We start from the raw sequence: 17,469 nt of genomic DNA, 5'->3' as shown, positions 1-17,469 counted from the left end.
GAAATCATTCAACAATGGTAAAAACTATGCTGAGAAGAGTAGTGACTGTCAGATTTTTTTTAGACTTTTACGTGTCATGTCAAATTATTAACGATAAATACTCCAATGAAAATTTTCTGATTTTAATGACCAAAATAAAGTTATCCTAAAAAATCAGTGTGTATTAGTGGAATTTACCCTAAATTAAATTATCTGAAGTAAATTTAATCCTTAAAATTAACATTTTTTTTCAATATGATCCTAATTTTTATCCACATCAATATGAAGTTGCTAACTTTTCTTATATTTAATCAACTTGATATTTTGACACTGAGATTAGGTCACGTGTCATACGCGCAGCAATCAAAATACCAAAAATCCAAATTCAATCTTATATGAATTAAAGAATATTCAAGGATCAAGATAAAAATGGTTACAAAGTTATGGATTACAATTTGGTTTTTCCCAAAAGTAAAATTAGAAACAGCCTACTAACCAGTTTACTGCCAAATTCTACGTTCTATTGTTTTCCTCTCTTTTTTTTTCTTCGCCATTCTTATAGAGAGACAACAAAAAAGTAAACCAAAGTTGTGGAGCCAAGCCCAAGTTCCCAGTTGTTTCAGCTTTCATCATCTTCGTCTTCTCGGATCTGACCGCGTTTCCTTGCTGTTTACCTCCCTTGATTCCTTGAGAAAGATTTTCTTCTTCTTTTTTCACAAATAGAGACGAAAGCCCTTGTCCGATGCTTGGTACCTGGGGAAAAAAGAGAGGAGATTTTCAGATCTTTGATTGCCATGAAGTGAAAGGTTGAAGGCGGTGGTTGGTTTTACGTTTTTCTCTGTTGCTTTTTTTTTTCTGAGATGATGAAGCGCTAAGCTGAGATTTCGTCAAAGGTATCTGATTTATTCGTTTATGCTCTTGTATTTGTTATTTGCTTGTACTGTATGATTCATCTCACTATTTTTTTATTTTAATATTTTTACATGTCTCCAGTTCTTCTTAATCTTTGTCTGATCTGATAATCAGCTGTGAAATTCTCAAGCTGTGATTTTTGTGAAAATGTATGTTGTTTTCAGATATTCTTTGTTTACTTATCCGCATATATTTGATGTTTACTCGTATAATTGTATCATTCATCTAGCTCTCTTTTTTAGTTTTAAATTTGTTTTTACATGTCTCGGTAGTTGAATTTTTTTTTCTTGGTCCCAATTTTTGTCTGATCTGATAATCTGCGCTAAATTATGCTCCAAAAGGTTTCATCTCAACTTTCATCATCCCCTTTTCTTATTTTGACTTTTTTGATGAGATGAACCACATCCTTCTATGCTGGTTTTAGTTATTTATGCAATCCCCAAAATTACTTGTTAAAATATTCATTTCTTTTGTCCAGAGATCATTTGGTGTCTGGAAAAAACAAGTTATTTTCAGAGCCATGGAGGAGGTAGGCGCTCAAGTAGCTCCTCCCATATTTATGCAACAGGCCCTTGGCAGCCACTTCTGTGAACCACCTTCCTTGTCCAGGAAACGTGACCTTCCTTATCGACCCCTCGATTTTCAGTACCAAGACCCTTTGCAACAGCGTGTTGCAAATCCCAGGGACAATTGGAACCCGAAGCTATGGGAGTGGGATGCAGCAAGATTCATTGCCAAACCCTTGAACACCGAAATTCTGCAGGCAGGGACTGCCACCGCAGAACATAAAAAGAAAGGCCATGCTATTGGCAATGAAAACTCTATAACATCCAAGAAGGCCGCTGCAGTAAATGACGATGATGATGAGAGGCTGCAACTGAATCTAGGTGGGGGTTTGAATTCTATGGAAGAGTCTGTGTCCAGGCCTAACAAAAAGGTCCGTGTTGGATCCCCTGGGAGTACCAACTACCCCATGTGTCAGGTTGATAATTGTAAGGAAGATCTTTCTAGTGCAAAGGACTATCACCGTCGCCATAAAGTGTGCGAGATTCATAGTAAAGCGACTAAAGCTCTTGTTGAGAAGCAGATACAGAGGTTCTGCCAGCAGTGTAGCAGGTTGCTACTTTTATGTTCTTAAAGTTTTCTTCCTTGGCATCAAGTTTTAGCTATTGGTTGAACCCACCTGACCTTTATTTTTCTTTTCTGCAGGTTTCACCCTCTTTCCGAGTTTGATGAGGGGAAAAGAAGTTGTAGGCGTAGACTCGCTGGGCATAATCGCCGTAGAAGGAAGACACAACCTGAAGATGTGACCTCACGGCTTTTACTCCCTGTAAACAGGGATAATGCTGGGAATGGAAATTTAGATATTGTCAATTTGCTCACACTTTTGGTTCGGACGCAAGGCAAGAAATTTATTCTAAAATTGAGTTTAAGTTTCTAATTATTGTTTTAAGTTGAAGCTGATGTTTGTCTGCTTAAAATACAGGCAAAAACGACAACAAAAGCATTAATTCCTCACCTGTACCAAATAGAGATCAACTTGTTCAGATTCTTAGTAAGATAAATTCATTACCTTTGCCCACAGACCTGGCTGCAAAGTTGGCCAATATTGGAGCTTTGAACAAGAGCCAAGATCAGCCTTTGATAGGTGATCAACACCAATTGAATGGGAAAAATGCAACTTCTCCATCTACAGTAGATTTGCTTGCTGCCCTTTCTGCTACATTGTCGCCTTCTTCTTCCGATGCCCTTGCAAATTTATCTCAAAGAAGCAGCCCGAGCAGTGATAGCCAGAAGACCAAGTCGATCTGTCCTGATAATGTAGCTGCTCCCAGTTCACGAATCAGGACTCCTATGGAGTTCACTTCAGTTGGAGGAGAAAGAAGTAGCAGCGGTTATCAATCACCTGTTGAAGATTTTGAATGCCAGATTCAAGAAACTAGAGCTAATTTACCATTGCAGCTATTTAGCTCCTCTCCTGAGGATGACGGCCCACCAAAATTATCATCTTCTAGGAAGTATTTCTCTTCCGATAGTAGCAATCCAATGGAGGAAGGATCTCCTTCTTCATCTCCAGTTGTGCAAAAATTGTTCCCAATGCATAGCACAACCGAAGCTGTCAAATATGATAAACCGCCCGTTGGCAGAGACACTAATACAAATGCTGAAGCAAGCAGGGGGCATGGTTCTATCCTACCTCTTGAGCTCTTTAGTGGGTCAAAAAGAGGAACTGGACATGGTTCATTTCAACATTTCCCTTCACAAACTGGGTACACATCTTCTTCTGGGTCAGATCATTCCCCCCCTAGCTTGAACTCTGATTCTCAGGTATCATAGAAGTATTTCCTATTCTAATTTTTATTCTAGTTAGACTTCATTTTTATTTCTTTTACCATGCATGTGTGTGGGTATGTGTGTTACATTAACATTTCTAATGGTGAATGGTTTCTGAGCAGGATCGTACTGGGCGAATAATTTTTAAGCTGTTTGATAAGGACCCCAGCCACTTCCCTGGTACACTGCGGACCCAGGTGAGGATTTATTTGCCAATTTTGGCTTTTTTGTCACGTATAATTGGAAGCGGAGATAACATAGAAGTCTTTCTTTTAGGGAATTACTGATGATTTTGATCTCTCATTTTGCAGATTTATAATTGGCTTTCAAATAGTCCGTCTGAAATGGAGAGCTATATAAGGCCTGGATGTGTGGTTCTGTCAATCTATGTGTCAATGTCATCTGCTTCCTGGGAGCATGTGAGTGTGTTACTACATTCTGCATTTGTCACTTTCCCTTCGTCCAACATTGAGTTGACCATTTGTATGGCACATATTTTTTTTTCAGCTTGAAGGAAACCTGCTTCAGTATGTCTGTTGTTTGTTGCAAGACTCAGATTCAGATTTTTGGAGGAAGGCAAGGTTTTTACTTCATGCTGGGAACCAACAGTTAGCATCTCATAAAGATGGTAAGTATGATGGAAATTTGTGGTTCTTGTTGCTCAGCTTTAAACTGTTCTACTTTATGCAAAACATTATTATTTATTTTGATACTCCTTGAGAATGTCTCTTTATTATCACTTACTAGGTTTAAGATGATTTCAAATGTATTCACTTCTTTGTTGATTGATTTGAAGCATGCAGTTGGATTATAAACTGTTTTGAAAGTTTTTTTTTTTTTCTCGACTTTTTCAGGAAAGATTCATCTATGCAAATCCTGGAGATCATGTAGTTCACCTGAGTTGATCTCAGTGTCTCCTCTGGCCATTGTGGGTGGACAGGAAACCTCTCTTTTAGTGAGGGGTAGAAATCTAAGTAATCCTGGCACCAAGTAAGCAAAATGAGCACTTTATATGAGAAGTTCTAATTTCTTCCTATTGTCTTTGTATTCTAGAATGTTAATTTGAAAACTGTGCAGGATTCATTGTGCGTACATGGGAGGATACTCATCAATGGAGATTAGTGGCTTGGCATATAAGGGAGCCACATGTGATGAGGTAAACATGGGCGGTTTTAAGATTCAGGTTCCATCACCAAAAGCACTAGGTCGTTGCTTCATTGAGGTAAGACTTTATGTCTAAGAATTACTATGTTTGACTCTCTGGATCATCCTCAGAATTCTGGAGGGTTGTGTTTTGACTTTTCCCCAAATTTTGAGCAGGTGGAAAGTGGATTTAAGGGCAACAGTTTCCCTATTATAATAGCAGATGCTGCCATTTGTAAAGAGTTGAGACTTCTGGAATATGAACTTGACGTAGAAGCGAATGCTTCTGATATTATTTCTGAAGAGCATGATTATGATTGTCAGCGTCCAAGGTCAAGGGAGTCAGTCCTTCACTTTCTCAATGAACTCGGATGGGTATTCCAAAGAAGTACTGATCCATTGCCCAAGAGTTCTGATCATTCCCTTTACCAGTTCAAATTTTTGCTCATATTCTCTGTTGAGAGAGACTATTGTGCTTTGGTAAAGGTACTTCTTGACATGCTGGTGGAAAGAAACTCGGATATGGATGGGCTATCCAAGGAGTCGCTGGCAATGCTCTCTGAGATTCAGCTATTAAGCCTAGCAGTGAAAAGAAGGTGTAGGAATATGGCCGACTTGCTTGTACATTATTCTATTAATGGCAGAGACGAAAGCTCAAAAATATATATCTTCCCACCAAATCTTCAAGGTGCTGGTGGAATCACACCTTTACATTTGGCTGCATGTACATCTGGATCAGACAATTTGGTAGACGTGCTGACAAATGATCCACAGGAGGTATGAGTTATTACAGCACTTTTTTAGGTTTAGTGTAAGGAATTGAAACTTTTCTCTTGATAACCTTTGTCAGACTATTTTAGTTAAATAGGTTCATTTCTTGCATCCTAGATTAGTAGTGTTTTTCCTCTTCTGATACACTACTGATCTTATCCTGAACATAAACTACGAAACCATGTTTACTCAATTTCATTTATTTGTAAACAAGTTACTAAAAGGTTTTTCAACTTTTTTGTAGATTGGTTTAAACTACTGGAATTCCCTTCTGGATACAAATGGGCAGTCTCCATATGCCTATGCTATGATGAGAAACAACCATTCTTACAACAAATTGGTGGCTGGCAAATATGCTGATAAAAAGAATGCTCAAGTTTCTCTGACAATCGGTGATGAGCAGTCGGGCATCACTGCAGTGCAGTTAAGCAAGACAAGTTCACAGCTCAAGCAAAATTGTAGTTCTTGCGCCAAGTGTGCGGTTGTGGCAACAAAGTATAGACATAGGTTTCCAGGTTCACAAGGTTTGCTTCAACGTCCTTATGTCCACTCGATGCTCGCCATTGCTGCTGTCTGTGTTTGTGTCTGCTTATTCCTACGGGGCTTGCCTGACATCGGTCAAGTTTCTCCCTTTAAGTGGGAAAATTTGGATTTCGGAACGATTTAATTGGTAGAGGGGGTAAATCATTTCAAAGCAAGTAACAATATGGGCAGATTATGCATGGTTCTTTGGACATTTGAGCCCAAGTACTCGAAGATAAAACTGGCCGTGGCCTGTGGCACAGGTGGAGGATTCCGTATTCTGCTGATTGCCTTTGAGCAAACCTGAGATATGGGGTATGCCGTTTAGGCTCTGCCCTCTGGCCTATGTATATTGGATTGTGGTAATCTCACACACCCTATAACCATACATAGAAGGCATAGTTGAAGATCTGAGCACAGGGTTGAATGAAAGTTACCACTGCTGAAATTTTGGAATGGAAGTGACAGAGTCGAAAGACGTTGTCCGAGAGGATGTAAGCAATGCAATGAGAGAAATAAATAGAAACGAACGTGCTTGCATTGTATTCTATTGTATTTGCATGTTTCACTTCGATTATTATTTTAGAGAAACAAAGTCATGGTCTGTATTATTAGTTTCATTATCTCATTGTAAAGTCGCTGAACGATGCGTAGGGTTGATTATAGTAATACAATGTTGTACTTGGAATATCAAATACATATGACCAAGTTTAATCATTTATATACACACTTGTACGTGGATTTGGTCAATCACAGATTCACAGGTAGACAACTCTTGCACGAGATTCGCCGTTGGATAAATCGTAAACTAGGGTAAGGGGCATGTTTAATATTTAAATTATTATTTTTATTTCGTGCTATTTAAATTTTATTTTTTATAATCATGTTTGATGTTTAATTTAAGTTTTAATTTGATATGTCACCTTTTAAAGCTTTTTTTTCTAATGATAATGACATGAATTTATAGTAACACGTCAACATATAATAATTTTGAAAAACAAAATAAAGTTAAGATATTAAAATGAAATAAAAATAATAATTTAAGCACTAAACATAAACATATTTTTTGTGATTGATAATACCATTATATTAATGAGATGAATTATGCCGCAATTAAGACCTACAAGTAGACACAGAGTCAATAACAGGGGCAGATAATTTGACTCTGATCGGACTACTAATAACAGAATAGAATTTTAATCATAATTAAATCTAAAGTTGGTTACTTGTGATCGAAGACAAGCTTGATTGTTTGTACTCCAAGAATGCGACTTCACACACACCGCACAAAACAACGCGTCATTGCTCACATCTTTCTTTTGCTTTTATAGTTATCACATAATTTAATTGATTCTTTACATCACTATATTTATAAAGCTAAATTAAAGGGTCTTTCAAAAAAAAATTAGAGAAATGAATATTAAATTTAAAATTATTTTTCAAATACGAAAATTTAATGTATAAATCTATTTATAACATTTTTTAAAAAATAATTTTTATTTGGAAGTCAGTCAGCCACGAGGCATTATCTATCAGTTTATGAAAAACGACAATCTTTGACTATTATGAACTCGGTCACCGGTGCTTTATGTCCCCCGCGTGACGGCGTCGATGATGTCACTCTTTGACTTTTTTAACCATGTTCACGGCAACTTCCCCGTCCACATTCAATCTCTTCCCTCTTTATTTATATTGAACAAACCCTTCAGTCTCTTCTCTCTCCGTTGGATTTTGTGTGTGTGTTTTTTAATATAAGTTCTTCTCCCAATTCGTTTCAATTCTTGTTCTTCTGTTGCTTGCGATTCCGGTAGATGCCATGGGGATTTGCTTCTCTTCCGGTACCGGAGACTCGGTCTCCGGTTCAACTCATCGACCGGCTGCTCATGTTGTTTCCATCAACGGCGATCTTCACAAATATACGCTCCCCGTCTTCGTCTCCCAGGTTCTCTACTCCGAAGCTTCTCCGTCGATCTTCCTCTGCAACTCCGACAGCTTATGTTACGACGAATACATTCCGGCCTTGGATGTCGACTACCAGCTGCAAGCTAATCAAATCTACTTCGTCCTCCCCGTTTCGAAGCTCCAGAACCGATTGGCGTCTACGGACATGGCGGCTTTGGCCGTCACAGCAAGTCGTGCTATCGAAAACGACTCTAATCGCCGCAAGAAGGCTCGTGTTTCGCCTGTGATGGTGGTGGCTGCCGCCGAATCGGTTCCCGACAAAAAGTCCTTTGCCAAGCCGCAACCTCAGCCTCCTGGGATGCTGAGATCGGGTTCCATTAGAAAGTTCCAGAGACACACCTCCAGGCGAGCTAAACTGGCCGTCCGATCGTTTAAGCTCAGACTGTCGACCATTTACGAAAGTTCTGTTCTGTAATCTCCCTGCAAATACGTACGTACGTATACGGATTGATCTACCTTTTCATGAGGTCCAATGTAAATATACTTTTATTTAATTAATTACATTGAAAACTGAGCGTGTAATTAACTTTTGAAAAAGAAAATCAGAGATTCATTATTCATTTCATTGAGGGTTTTAAATCACGGAATGAAAACGAGATAAGATAATATTTGTGAAATAACGATTTTGTCTCCGCCCGAATTACCGTTGTCGCAACCGTATTTCGGTTGGGTTTCGGGATTGGGCTTCGACTTGAAAAATGTGGATTGGGAGTCGCCACCGATCATTTATTTAAAAATAAATGGGTTGATCGGATATCCTATTTCTTACCTGATCTGCGTCTTACCAGAAATATGTCAGGCTCTGGAGTCGGTTACGGTCAAGGAAGGATTAACACCCTTAAACCGCCCTTTCAGTACTACGTAATTTTCCGTTGTCTTAATTAAGAAAATTATAATTTTAAATTAAAAGGTAAAATTTGATAATGAATTACTTACCTCTGATTAATTGACGAAAATACCCTTAAAAAGTCATAAGATGTGTCAGAGGAAAAAAATGAATAAATAAAAAATGAAGAATAAAAATAAGTAAAAAAAAATAAAAGGAAAAATAAATAAATAAATGAAATATATATATATATATATATATATAAATGAGTAAAATAGAAAAATAATAATCATAACAATAATAATAATATAAAAATATAATATAATATAAAAAAACCAAAAACAAAAATAAATAAATATATAAACCAAATATAAAAGTATACATATAATGATAATTGGCTTATAAATAAACTATTTAAAACATATATATATATATATATGTATAATGATAAAGTTAAAAAAATTAAATAAAGATAATTACAATATATATACATATATATAGTAATAATATGCTTATAAGTAAAATATTTAAAATATATATATATATATAATAAATATAGTATTAAAAAATAACCAAATTAATATAAATAAATAAAAAATATATGTATAGATAATAATAATATATAGTGTAAAAAAAATCAATTGAAAATCATTTAAAATAACATATGTATATATATTTATATAATGACAATAATATAAATAATAAATAAATAAAAATATCTATACAATAAATAAAAGGACTAATATAAAGAAAAATAAAGATTGGGGCTAAATTTGAAAGACAATTAACGTTGATATTACGCATTAGGAGGATAAAAAAATGAACACGCCTCGAGGTAAATCTAGGTTCGAAACTTCGAAACCCCACCCATTTTTTGTCATCGGCACAACCCACGTTTTGGGTTATTCGAACCAAATCTCAAAAAAATAACGTGCACATGCGAGAAATGAACAAATAAAACAATGATACCTTTTATTTCCTTTTCGAATCGTTTACAATAGCTTTGCCTTTGTATTTTCTGTATTTTCCTCTGTATTTTGTCCGTAAATCGTCTCTTACAATAGTGAGTTACAATGGATATTTATAGTGCTTGTGGATCTTATCTTTAGGAGTTTAAATTATAGTAGAACTCTATCCTATTTTTAGGAGTTTGAATCCTAGCAAAATTCTATCTTATTTTTAGGAGTTTGAATCCTAGTAGAACGAAAAGGTGTGTTGACAGCTGCCTCTCTTTGCCCATAGTCGTGTAACGGGGATAGGGCAAAGATTAAAAGACACACTTTTCGTTCGGTGGAGTTGAAAATTGACTCTGATGTCTCAATAACTCCCTGTCGAATTGAGTTACGGATGACTCCTCCGTCGTGAAGCCGAGTTCATCTTGAAATGATATGAAATTAAAGCCGTAGTTCAGAATTTGAATCAGCACGTGGCTTCTCATTGCCCTTCGGTCTTCTTCTCGGTTTAAAGACCTTGGATCGGAATCGAACTGAGAAATCTTCATTGACAGATAGCTCTTGCTTGAAAATGGTTGCTTGTCACTAAAGCACGGTTAACCCAGGTCCTCTTCTCGACTTGAAAACCTCGACTGCAACTGGAAAGTAGTGCGATTGATGTGTCATCGAGCTGAATGGAATCGAACTCGACAATTTTGATGGCAGATAACCCTTCTAGCCTTGAGTTATACTGTAAATAATGTGCCTTGGAGCTGAGCGTAGTCGAACTCGAACGTCTTTGTTGACAGATACTCCTTCTTTGAGTTGGATATCATTCGTCGTGAAGTTGAAATCCAATCTAAAGATGGATGATGCTTGTTTGCACGATTCCCTTCGTCATGAAGTTGAAACCGCGGGTGGCCCATTCGTCATGAAGTTGAGCCTGAAATTGGATATCCTTTGTCGTAAAGTTGAAATCCAAGTAAGTAGCATTGTTCTGAGTCCAATATCCTCCGTCGTGAAGTTGAAATTGGCTCTGGAACCGGGAAATTATTTGTTGACAACCAGCCATCCCTTCGTTGTGAAGTTGAACTTGTGTTGTCTCGAGTCCAATATCCTTCGCTGTGAAGTTGAAATTGACTCTGAATGAAATTTTATTGACAATCAGCCGCCCCTTCGTCGTGAAGTTGAGCTTGTGTTGTCTTGGGTCCAAGATACTTCGTTGAGAAGTTGAAATTGGCTATGAAATTGGGAAGTTGTTTATTGACAACCAGCGGTCCATTCGTCGTGAAGTTGAACTTGCGTTGTCTTGAGTCCAATATCCTACGCTGCGAAGTTGAAATTGACTCTAAAATTGGGAAATTGTTTATTGACAACCAGCGATCCCTTCGTCGTGAAGTTGAACTTACGTTGTCTGGAGTCCAATATCCTTCGTTGTGAAGTTGAAATTGGCTCTAAAATTGAGAAGTTGTTTGTTGACAACCAGCGGTCCCTTCATCGTGAAGTTGAACTTGCGTTGTCTGGAGTCCAATATCCTTCGCTGTGAAGTTGAATTTGGCTCTGAAATTAGGAAGTTGTTTATTGACAACCAGCGGTCCCTACGTCGTGAAGTTGAACTTACGTTGTCTTGAGTCCAATATTCTTCGCTGTGAAGTTGAAATTGGCTCTGAAATTGGGAAATTATTTGTTGACAACCAGCGGTCCCTTCGTTGTGAAGTTGAACTTGCGTTGTCTGGAGTCCAATATCCTTCGTTGTGAAGTTGAAATTGGCTCTGAAATTGAGAAGTTGTTTGTTGACAACCAGCGATCCCTTCGTCGTGAAGTTGAACTTGCGTTGTCTGGAGTCCAATATCCTTCGCTGTGAAGTTGAAATTGGCTCTGAAATTGGGAAGTTATTTATTGACAACCAGCGGTCCCTTCGTCGTGAAATTGAACTTGCGTTGTCATGAGTCCAATATCCTATGCTGTGAAGTTGAAATTGGCACTGAAATTGGGAAATTGTTTATTGACAACCAGCGGTCCCTTCGGCATGAAGTTGAACTTGCGTTGTCTGAAGTCCAATATCCTTCGTTTTAAAGTTGAAATTGGCTCTGAAATTGAGAAGTTGTTTGTTGACAACCAGCGGTCCCTTCGTCGTGAAGTTGAACTTGCGTTGTCTGGAGTCCAATATCCTTCGCTGTGAAGTTGAAATTGGCTCTGAAATTGGGAAGTTGTTTATTGAAAACCAGCGGTCCCTTCGTCGTGAAGTTGAACTTGCGTTGTCTTGAGTCCAATATCCTTCGCTGTGAAGTTGAAATTGGCTCTAAAATTGGGAAATTGTTTATTGACAACCAGCGGTCCCTTCGTCGTGAAGTTGAACTTGCGTTGTCTGGAGTCCAATATCCTTCGTTGTGAAGTTGAAATTGGCTCTGAAATTGAGAAGTCGTTTGTTGAAAACCAGCGGTCCCTTCGTTGTGAAGTTGAACTTGCGTTGTCTGGAGTCCAATATCCTTCGCTGTGAAGTTGAAATTGGCTCTGAAATTGAGAAATTGTTTATTGACAACCAGCGGTCCCTTCGTCGTGAAGTTGAACTTGCGTTGTCTGGAGTCCAATATCTTTCGTTGTGAAGTTGAAATTGGCTCTGAAATTGAGAAGTTGTTTGTTGACAACCAGCGGTCCCTTCATTGTGAAGTTGAACTTGTGTTGTCTTGAGTGGCACGATATCCTCCGTCGTGGATTTGAAATCGTGGATGTTTGGCTTCGAGCTAGATATCCTTCGTTGTGAAGTTGAAATCTATTCTCGAGCAAATTGTGAGTTCGAGAGAAACTTTCAATCTGTCGAGTTGGTCAAAGTGTAGCTTCTTGCTGCTGAGTTAAGAAACTAACATGAATCTTTAAAGATGCTTTTGAATCGAGTATCCTTCGTCTTGAAGTCGAAACTTGACTCTAAAAGCTGCAAAAAATTATGTATGTGGAAAATGATAAATATGATGCTCTAAAATGTATGCATAAGATGCATGCAACATGAATTGGTTATATTTTATCTCCTGAAAAAGGTCTGATAATTTGCATTAGGATGTTGAATCCAAAAATGCCCCAATATTTGATGTTGAATCTTCAAAGATGCCCCAAATGTTCCTCATTTCTTGCTTCAGTATTGATTCTGAGCATGAGTTTTGTGTCTAAAAGTCACATGTCATTTACCAAGATCCACTCTAGAGAGACTGTCTTGTTTGAAATAAATGTTTTTCTTTCTCTTTTATTTTCAAAGTTATGAAAATATCAATTAAAAGAGTTTTGAAAAATGTTTGATCCAAAGTTTTGAAAATATTGTCACTTTCACGGTTTTACAATTGAGATGAATCATAAACTAGAGTTCATCAGATATCAAAGAATTAATTATATTGTTAATCCTTCAATGAATTATAGCTATTTGACAAGTGTAAAGATCAAAGCTATTTTTGGGAAGTGGTTAAGTAAGGAAAGGATAAAAAAAATCTCAAGTTATTATGTTTGGTCAAAGGTTTGGCATTTGATATTCAAAGGTTTGGCATTTGATGCTCATAGGTTTGGCATTTGATGCTCATAGGTTTGGCATTTGATGCTCAACGGTTTGATGGGGTAGCTTGCATGCTCATCTACTGGAAGTGTTCTCTGACTCCCAACCTTCGTGGTCACACTCGGGTTGTGTGATGTCGTATCAAGGAATTTGTGTGATCGCCTCAGTTGCATAATTTTTATATTTGAGCCACCTTTTCAGGTTTTCAACTCGAACCCTCCTTTGGTTTCAAGACGTTATTCAGGATTTACGTCTTGAACCCCCCTTTGTTATTTTTCTCTACCATGCATTAATTGCATTGTTTTTTGCAAACAAAGATTAATCCTGATGGGCGGGATGAAATCTGAAGATAATCTCTTATGTTTAGAAATCCATGTATGATTAGAAGGGACTTTTAAGGCATGTAATGTAGGTCAGGGTTCATGGTTATGAAAAAAAGGATAAATAGGCCCAAACAAGTGTTTCAGGGTGTTGAACCAAGGATCAATTCATTCTGATGCCTTCAATCATGACCTGCTCAAAATGTCTCTCTCTTGATGCTCTATGATCTTCGAGTGAAGTGATTCAGTGATTCGGGAATGATTGTGCTTGATCAATCTCATAGTTTGAAGCTTGATGTGCCATTTCAAACAAGTGTTTCAGGGTGTTGAACCAAGGATCAATTCATTATGATGTCTTCAATCCTGCTCAAAATGTTTCTCTCTCTTGATGCTCTATGATCTTCAGTGAAGTGATTCAGTGATTCGGGAATGATTGTGCTTGATCAATCTCATAGTTTGAAGCTTGATGTGCCATTTTTTTAAGGAATCTTTGCATGTGTTTTTTGTCCCTTTTTCTTTTTGATTTTTGTTCTTGTTTCTCTTTTTTCTTTGTTTTTTTGCTTCTTTTCTTTTTTGTTCTTGATTGGATCTTCGCACTTGCCATTTGGTTCACCTTTTGGTATCTCATCTGAATCAATGTCTTCGCTCATGTGAGCATATTTCTTCCACCTTGCCCCCCAGTATGGAGGGTCATCCTTGGTTAGGGTTGAATCAGAAGAAAAATACTACAGGCTCAAAAGGGGACACAAGGGATATATTTTTTTCTCCTGTTGTGAAGGGATAAAGAAAGAAAGTCGTTCATCATTTCATACATTTAAATCTTCACAGAAGAGGTATCCCCAGGGGGATAGATTTTCAAGATTAATTATATTCACATGAAAACAGTGTAATTAATGCATGATAGAATTATTTTGAATGAATTTTTCTTCTTTTTTTTCCAGTTGTCTCAATGTTCAGGCTCTCCGCGAGATGCCCCAAATTGGTTCTTTAGAAGAATGCTCATGTTAAAATGAAAAACTCAATGCCTTGGGTTTTAATGGTAAGAAAGGTTATTTTTTAGTCTAAAAAAGACAGTGGTGTGATCTAAAAGATAAAGGCAATGTTTAAGAATTTCAAAAGGAGGTAATGTCAAAATTTCGTCTTTTGGTAATGACCACGAGTTATTTTGGGCAAAGAATCAAGGTATTTTATTCTGGGGTTTGAGACAGGGTAAGAAAGGTCTAGTCTTTCCATATGTCAAAAATCTATAATTCTTGAAGAATTAAAAGAATCATTAATTCATTTAATATTCGAAGAACTAAAGATTAAAATTTGTTCAATTGCTCCACCTTAGAAAGCATCATAAATTCAATCATTTAAAAGATTATGCAAACATGAAAGATCAAAGACGTGTTCAAACAAAACAATCCTCTAAGTGCAAATGGTATATGCCATGCCCCCTTCTTCGGCAAGCGCCTTACAGTTTTCAGAGGAATGTTTGGGGCTTCTTATGTGGTAACAGCTAACAGCTTCAACATCGTAGCCCTTAGGATATGGGGATTCTTTTCTTAGATCATCCTGGCAGGCTTTGTCCTACAATCAGCTGATCAGGCTCCCACTATATTGTTTTCAGTTTTTTTCTTTTGATGTTACAATCTTACTTCCATGTGATGTCATGTGGTTAAAACCACTTCATCGAATCCTCCATGAAGAAATTTCATGTTTATGAAAATGCTTAAAAATGAAATGTAGATGCAAAATGCAAAAAAATGTATGAGATGTTCGAGGCATTGATTCGAAAACATGTCTGTTATTATGAATAATCCTTATTGGGGACAAAAGTGTTTTATCTTTTAAGATACATAAAAACAATCAAAGGTACATTCGGACTAAATCCTCTAGACCCCGAACAGCTTCCAGCAGGTTGACAAGTCTTTTGTTTTCATCTGTCACTGGTTGTATGCCTTGTTGGACCACTCCAGCTTCCCTTGCCAGGCCGTGTAGATGGCGAGCTACCTTCTTTACTTGATCCAGGAAGTCTCGGATGACTGCGTCTCTGGCCTTCACCCTTTGTTGTGCTTGCTCCCAACGGAAACGCCACTGTAAACATTCGTCGAAGGGCACTATCTGAAGCTTGCTTGCTTGCTTCTTGAACCCATCTACAATAGCTTCTAACTCAGCTATTGTTTTGCCATCTCTCTCATGTTGTTTCTCCATATCAGCCATCCGGATTCTCAAGCATTGGTTTTGATGCTGACTGCCTGTTAAGTGCCTATGGGCAGTCTTCATCTGTTCCTTCCAAGCTCTCTCATTCCAGTATTTAGAAGCCACTTTCAACTTGGAGTTATTCTTGACTTTATCTTGATACCCCTTTCTCAAGTCTTCGAGCTCTAAATGTACTTTTTTTGTTCTCTTTCTAGTTTGTCTGCTCGATCTTTCTGAGAGTCGGCATCTAGATTTCACTGATAGCGCTCAGCCTCAAGTTCCTTTATTCTCTTCCCCAGCTCATTGTTCACAGCTTCAAACTCTGTTTTGGCTATCTCAAGTCTAGAAGGGACGGGCCTGAGATGTTCCTCCATGGTCCGAGTGTCTTCACAGTCTGGCACCAGAATATTGTCATTTTTCCTCAATCTTCGCCACTCCATATAGTCCGGAGCAAGCATGTTTCTGGCAGCTACCACATCCATCCGGAATACTTTCTTCCATGAATCGACTGCTTCCTTGATCATCTTCTTATAATTGTCACCGTGATACTCAAACTCTGATTTAGCTAGTCCGCATGTTGCTGGGACAAACTGGAGTGCCCCATAATGTCTAAGTGCTAACAATGGAGCATACCCAACTACATCCCAAAGTTCAAGTAAGGTCATAGTGTCAGAGTCCCCACATTTGAAAAGAACGTCACTGAGGAACAACCAGGGGGCTCTCCAAGTAATATCTTGGTCTTGATAGATGAGTGAAGACTTTCATCCACTTCTCTTTTGAAGTTCCTTCATGCCATTTCATGGTGATGAACTCTCTCAAAGGTGAATACGTAGTGCTAAATCAGCGATAGGCAACCCAATTAGTCTTCCAGAAGTGGCTGTGAATCCATACTTGAAGGAGCTGAACACATCCAATGAATCTACCTCCGCCAGCTATTTGGCAATGGTTGAGAGACCGAAAGGTCTCGGCTAAGATGGTTGGTGCTGGGTTGACTCGTTTCGGAAGTTGCTCAAACAGTTCCACCACGGCTGTGTCAATGCATCCCAAAATCTTCGGAAAGATGATCAAGCCATACAGACCTAGTGCAAAAAAGGTCTATAGTCTTCCATTCATCAGGGTGGTCATTCATTAGTTTCCTTATGTGGATCCACTAAATTCCTTGCCTGTTACCTTTGTTTCGGAGTCGGTCAGTCACCCACTTTTCATCAACTCCTGCAATCTTAGCCAGTCTGTTCTTGAAAAGCTGACTCTTGATGTGTTTGATGTAGGCTCGCTCTAGTTTAATGATTTCACAGTGCAATAGTGTAGTATACTCCTCGATGGTAAGTACCGTGTCCTCTTGGTTAAAAGTGAAGAAATTGTATCCCGGGTTCCAGAATTGAACCAAGGCTCTGATTAAGGGCTCACCGGTCTTAACATGAAGCAAAAGTGCAATGTCACCATACCGCTGACTGAACTTCTATTTTCGATCATTCTTCCAATTGTCCCAGATGTCTCGAAGTTCTTGCACATTGTTCTGTTTTAGGCTGATAGAGGCATAGCTAACAAGCTCTGACACATAACTTCCTTGAAGACTGTCTCATTTTCCTTTCTGAGTCTTCTCGGACCATAGTCGTACCTCGGGGTTTCTAATCTCCTGTATTACAACACTTTTGTCCATTAATACATATTATTTATGGTTAACGAACATGTTTTTTTGGTGGATCAACACCTCTTTTGAATGATGTGGATGATGGAAATAAAATAAAAGAGAGGAAAAAAAATGAAAAGAGTTAGTAAGGTAAAGATAATAATCAAAGCAATCATGAAAATAAAAGTCCTACCCCACATGATATCTACCCCACATGCTTATTATTCCTACCCGGACATGATCTCTATCCCGCAAGTTGATTTTGAATAAGTCCTAACCGCATGTTTTGAACATAAAGTAAAGCAGAAAATAATTTCGGCATCATAGGGTTTAAAACGAGGTTTTGGGGTGGGCCCTAACTCCTTGTAGTCTCCGAGTTTAGGTTCTAAAAAAAGGTACTCGAGTTCTCCTTGCCG

At 37.9% G+C, this 17,469-nt stretch overlaps 2 protein-coding genes across 2 annotated transcripts; both read left to right on the top strand.

Moving 5' to 3' along the window:
* Positions 1-529: 529 nt before the first annotated feature.
* LOC120145446 (squamosa promoter-binding-like protein 14) lies at positions 530-6,304 on the top strand. Its single transcript, XM_039159269.1, has 12 exons — positions 530-875; positions 968-1,037; positions 1,368-2,007; positions 2,101-2,294; positions 2,378-3,219; positions 3,348-3,422; positions 3,537-3,644; positions 3,733-3,853; positions 4,080-4,215; positions 4,303-4,447; positions 4,546-5,145; positions 5,384-6,304. The coding sequence occupies exons 3-12, from the start codon at positions 1,412-1,414 to the stop codon at positions 5,804-5,806; spliced, it is 3,240 nt and encodes a 1,079-aa protein (XP_039015200.1). The 5' UTR covers positions 530-875; positions 968-1,037; positions 1,368-1,411; the 3' UTR covers positions 5,807-6,304.
* A 1,066-nt stretch (positions 6,305-7,370) lies between these two features.
* LOC120145453 lies at positions 7,371-8,083 on the top strand. Its single transcript, XM_039159281.1, has one exon. The coding sequence runs from the start codon at positions 7,478-7,480 to the stop codon at positions 8,036-8,038; it is 561 nt and encodes a 186-aa protein (XP_039015212.1). The 5' UTR covers positions 7,371-7,477; the 3' UTR covers positions 8,039-8,083.
* The last annotated feature ends 9,386 nt before the right edge of the window (positions 8,084-17,469 follow it).

The sequence above is a fragment of the Hibiscus syriacus genome, unplaced genomic scaffold (genome assembly GCF_006381635.1).
Source record: "Hibiscus syriacus cultivar Baekdansim isolate YM2019G1 unplaced genomic scaffold, ASM638163v2 tig00110893_pilon, whole genome shotgun sequence".
Classification (NCBI taxonomy): domain Eukaryota; kingdom Viridiplantae; phylum Streptophyta; class Magnoliopsida; order Malvales; family Malvaceae; genus Hibiscus; species Hibiscus syriacus.
The sequence above is the reverse complement of the archived record's forward strand: the minus strand, read 5'-3'. Positions and strand labels throughout refer to the sequence as shown.

What these genes read in the sequence shown, in the direction of transcription:
- LOC120145453 (XM_039159281.1), top strand. Translation starts at nt 7,478, where the DNA reads ATGGGGATTTGCTTCTCTTCCGGTACCGGAGACTCGGTCTCCGGTTCA.
- LOC120145446 (XM_039159269.1), top strand. Translation starts at nt 1,412, where the DNA reads ATGGAGGAGGTAGGCGCTCAAGTAGCTCCTCCCATATTTATGCAACAG. An exon ending in GCTTGAACTCTGATTCTCAG is followed by an intron (nt 3,220 to 3,347) that starts GTATCATAGAAG and finishes GTTTCTGAGCAG; the next exon opens with GATCGTACTGGGCGAATAAT. An exon ending in GTTAGCATCTCATAAAGATG is followed by an intron (nt 3,854 to 4,079) that starts GTAAGTATGATG and finishes CGACTTTTTCAG; the next exon opens with GAAAGATTCATCTATGCAAA.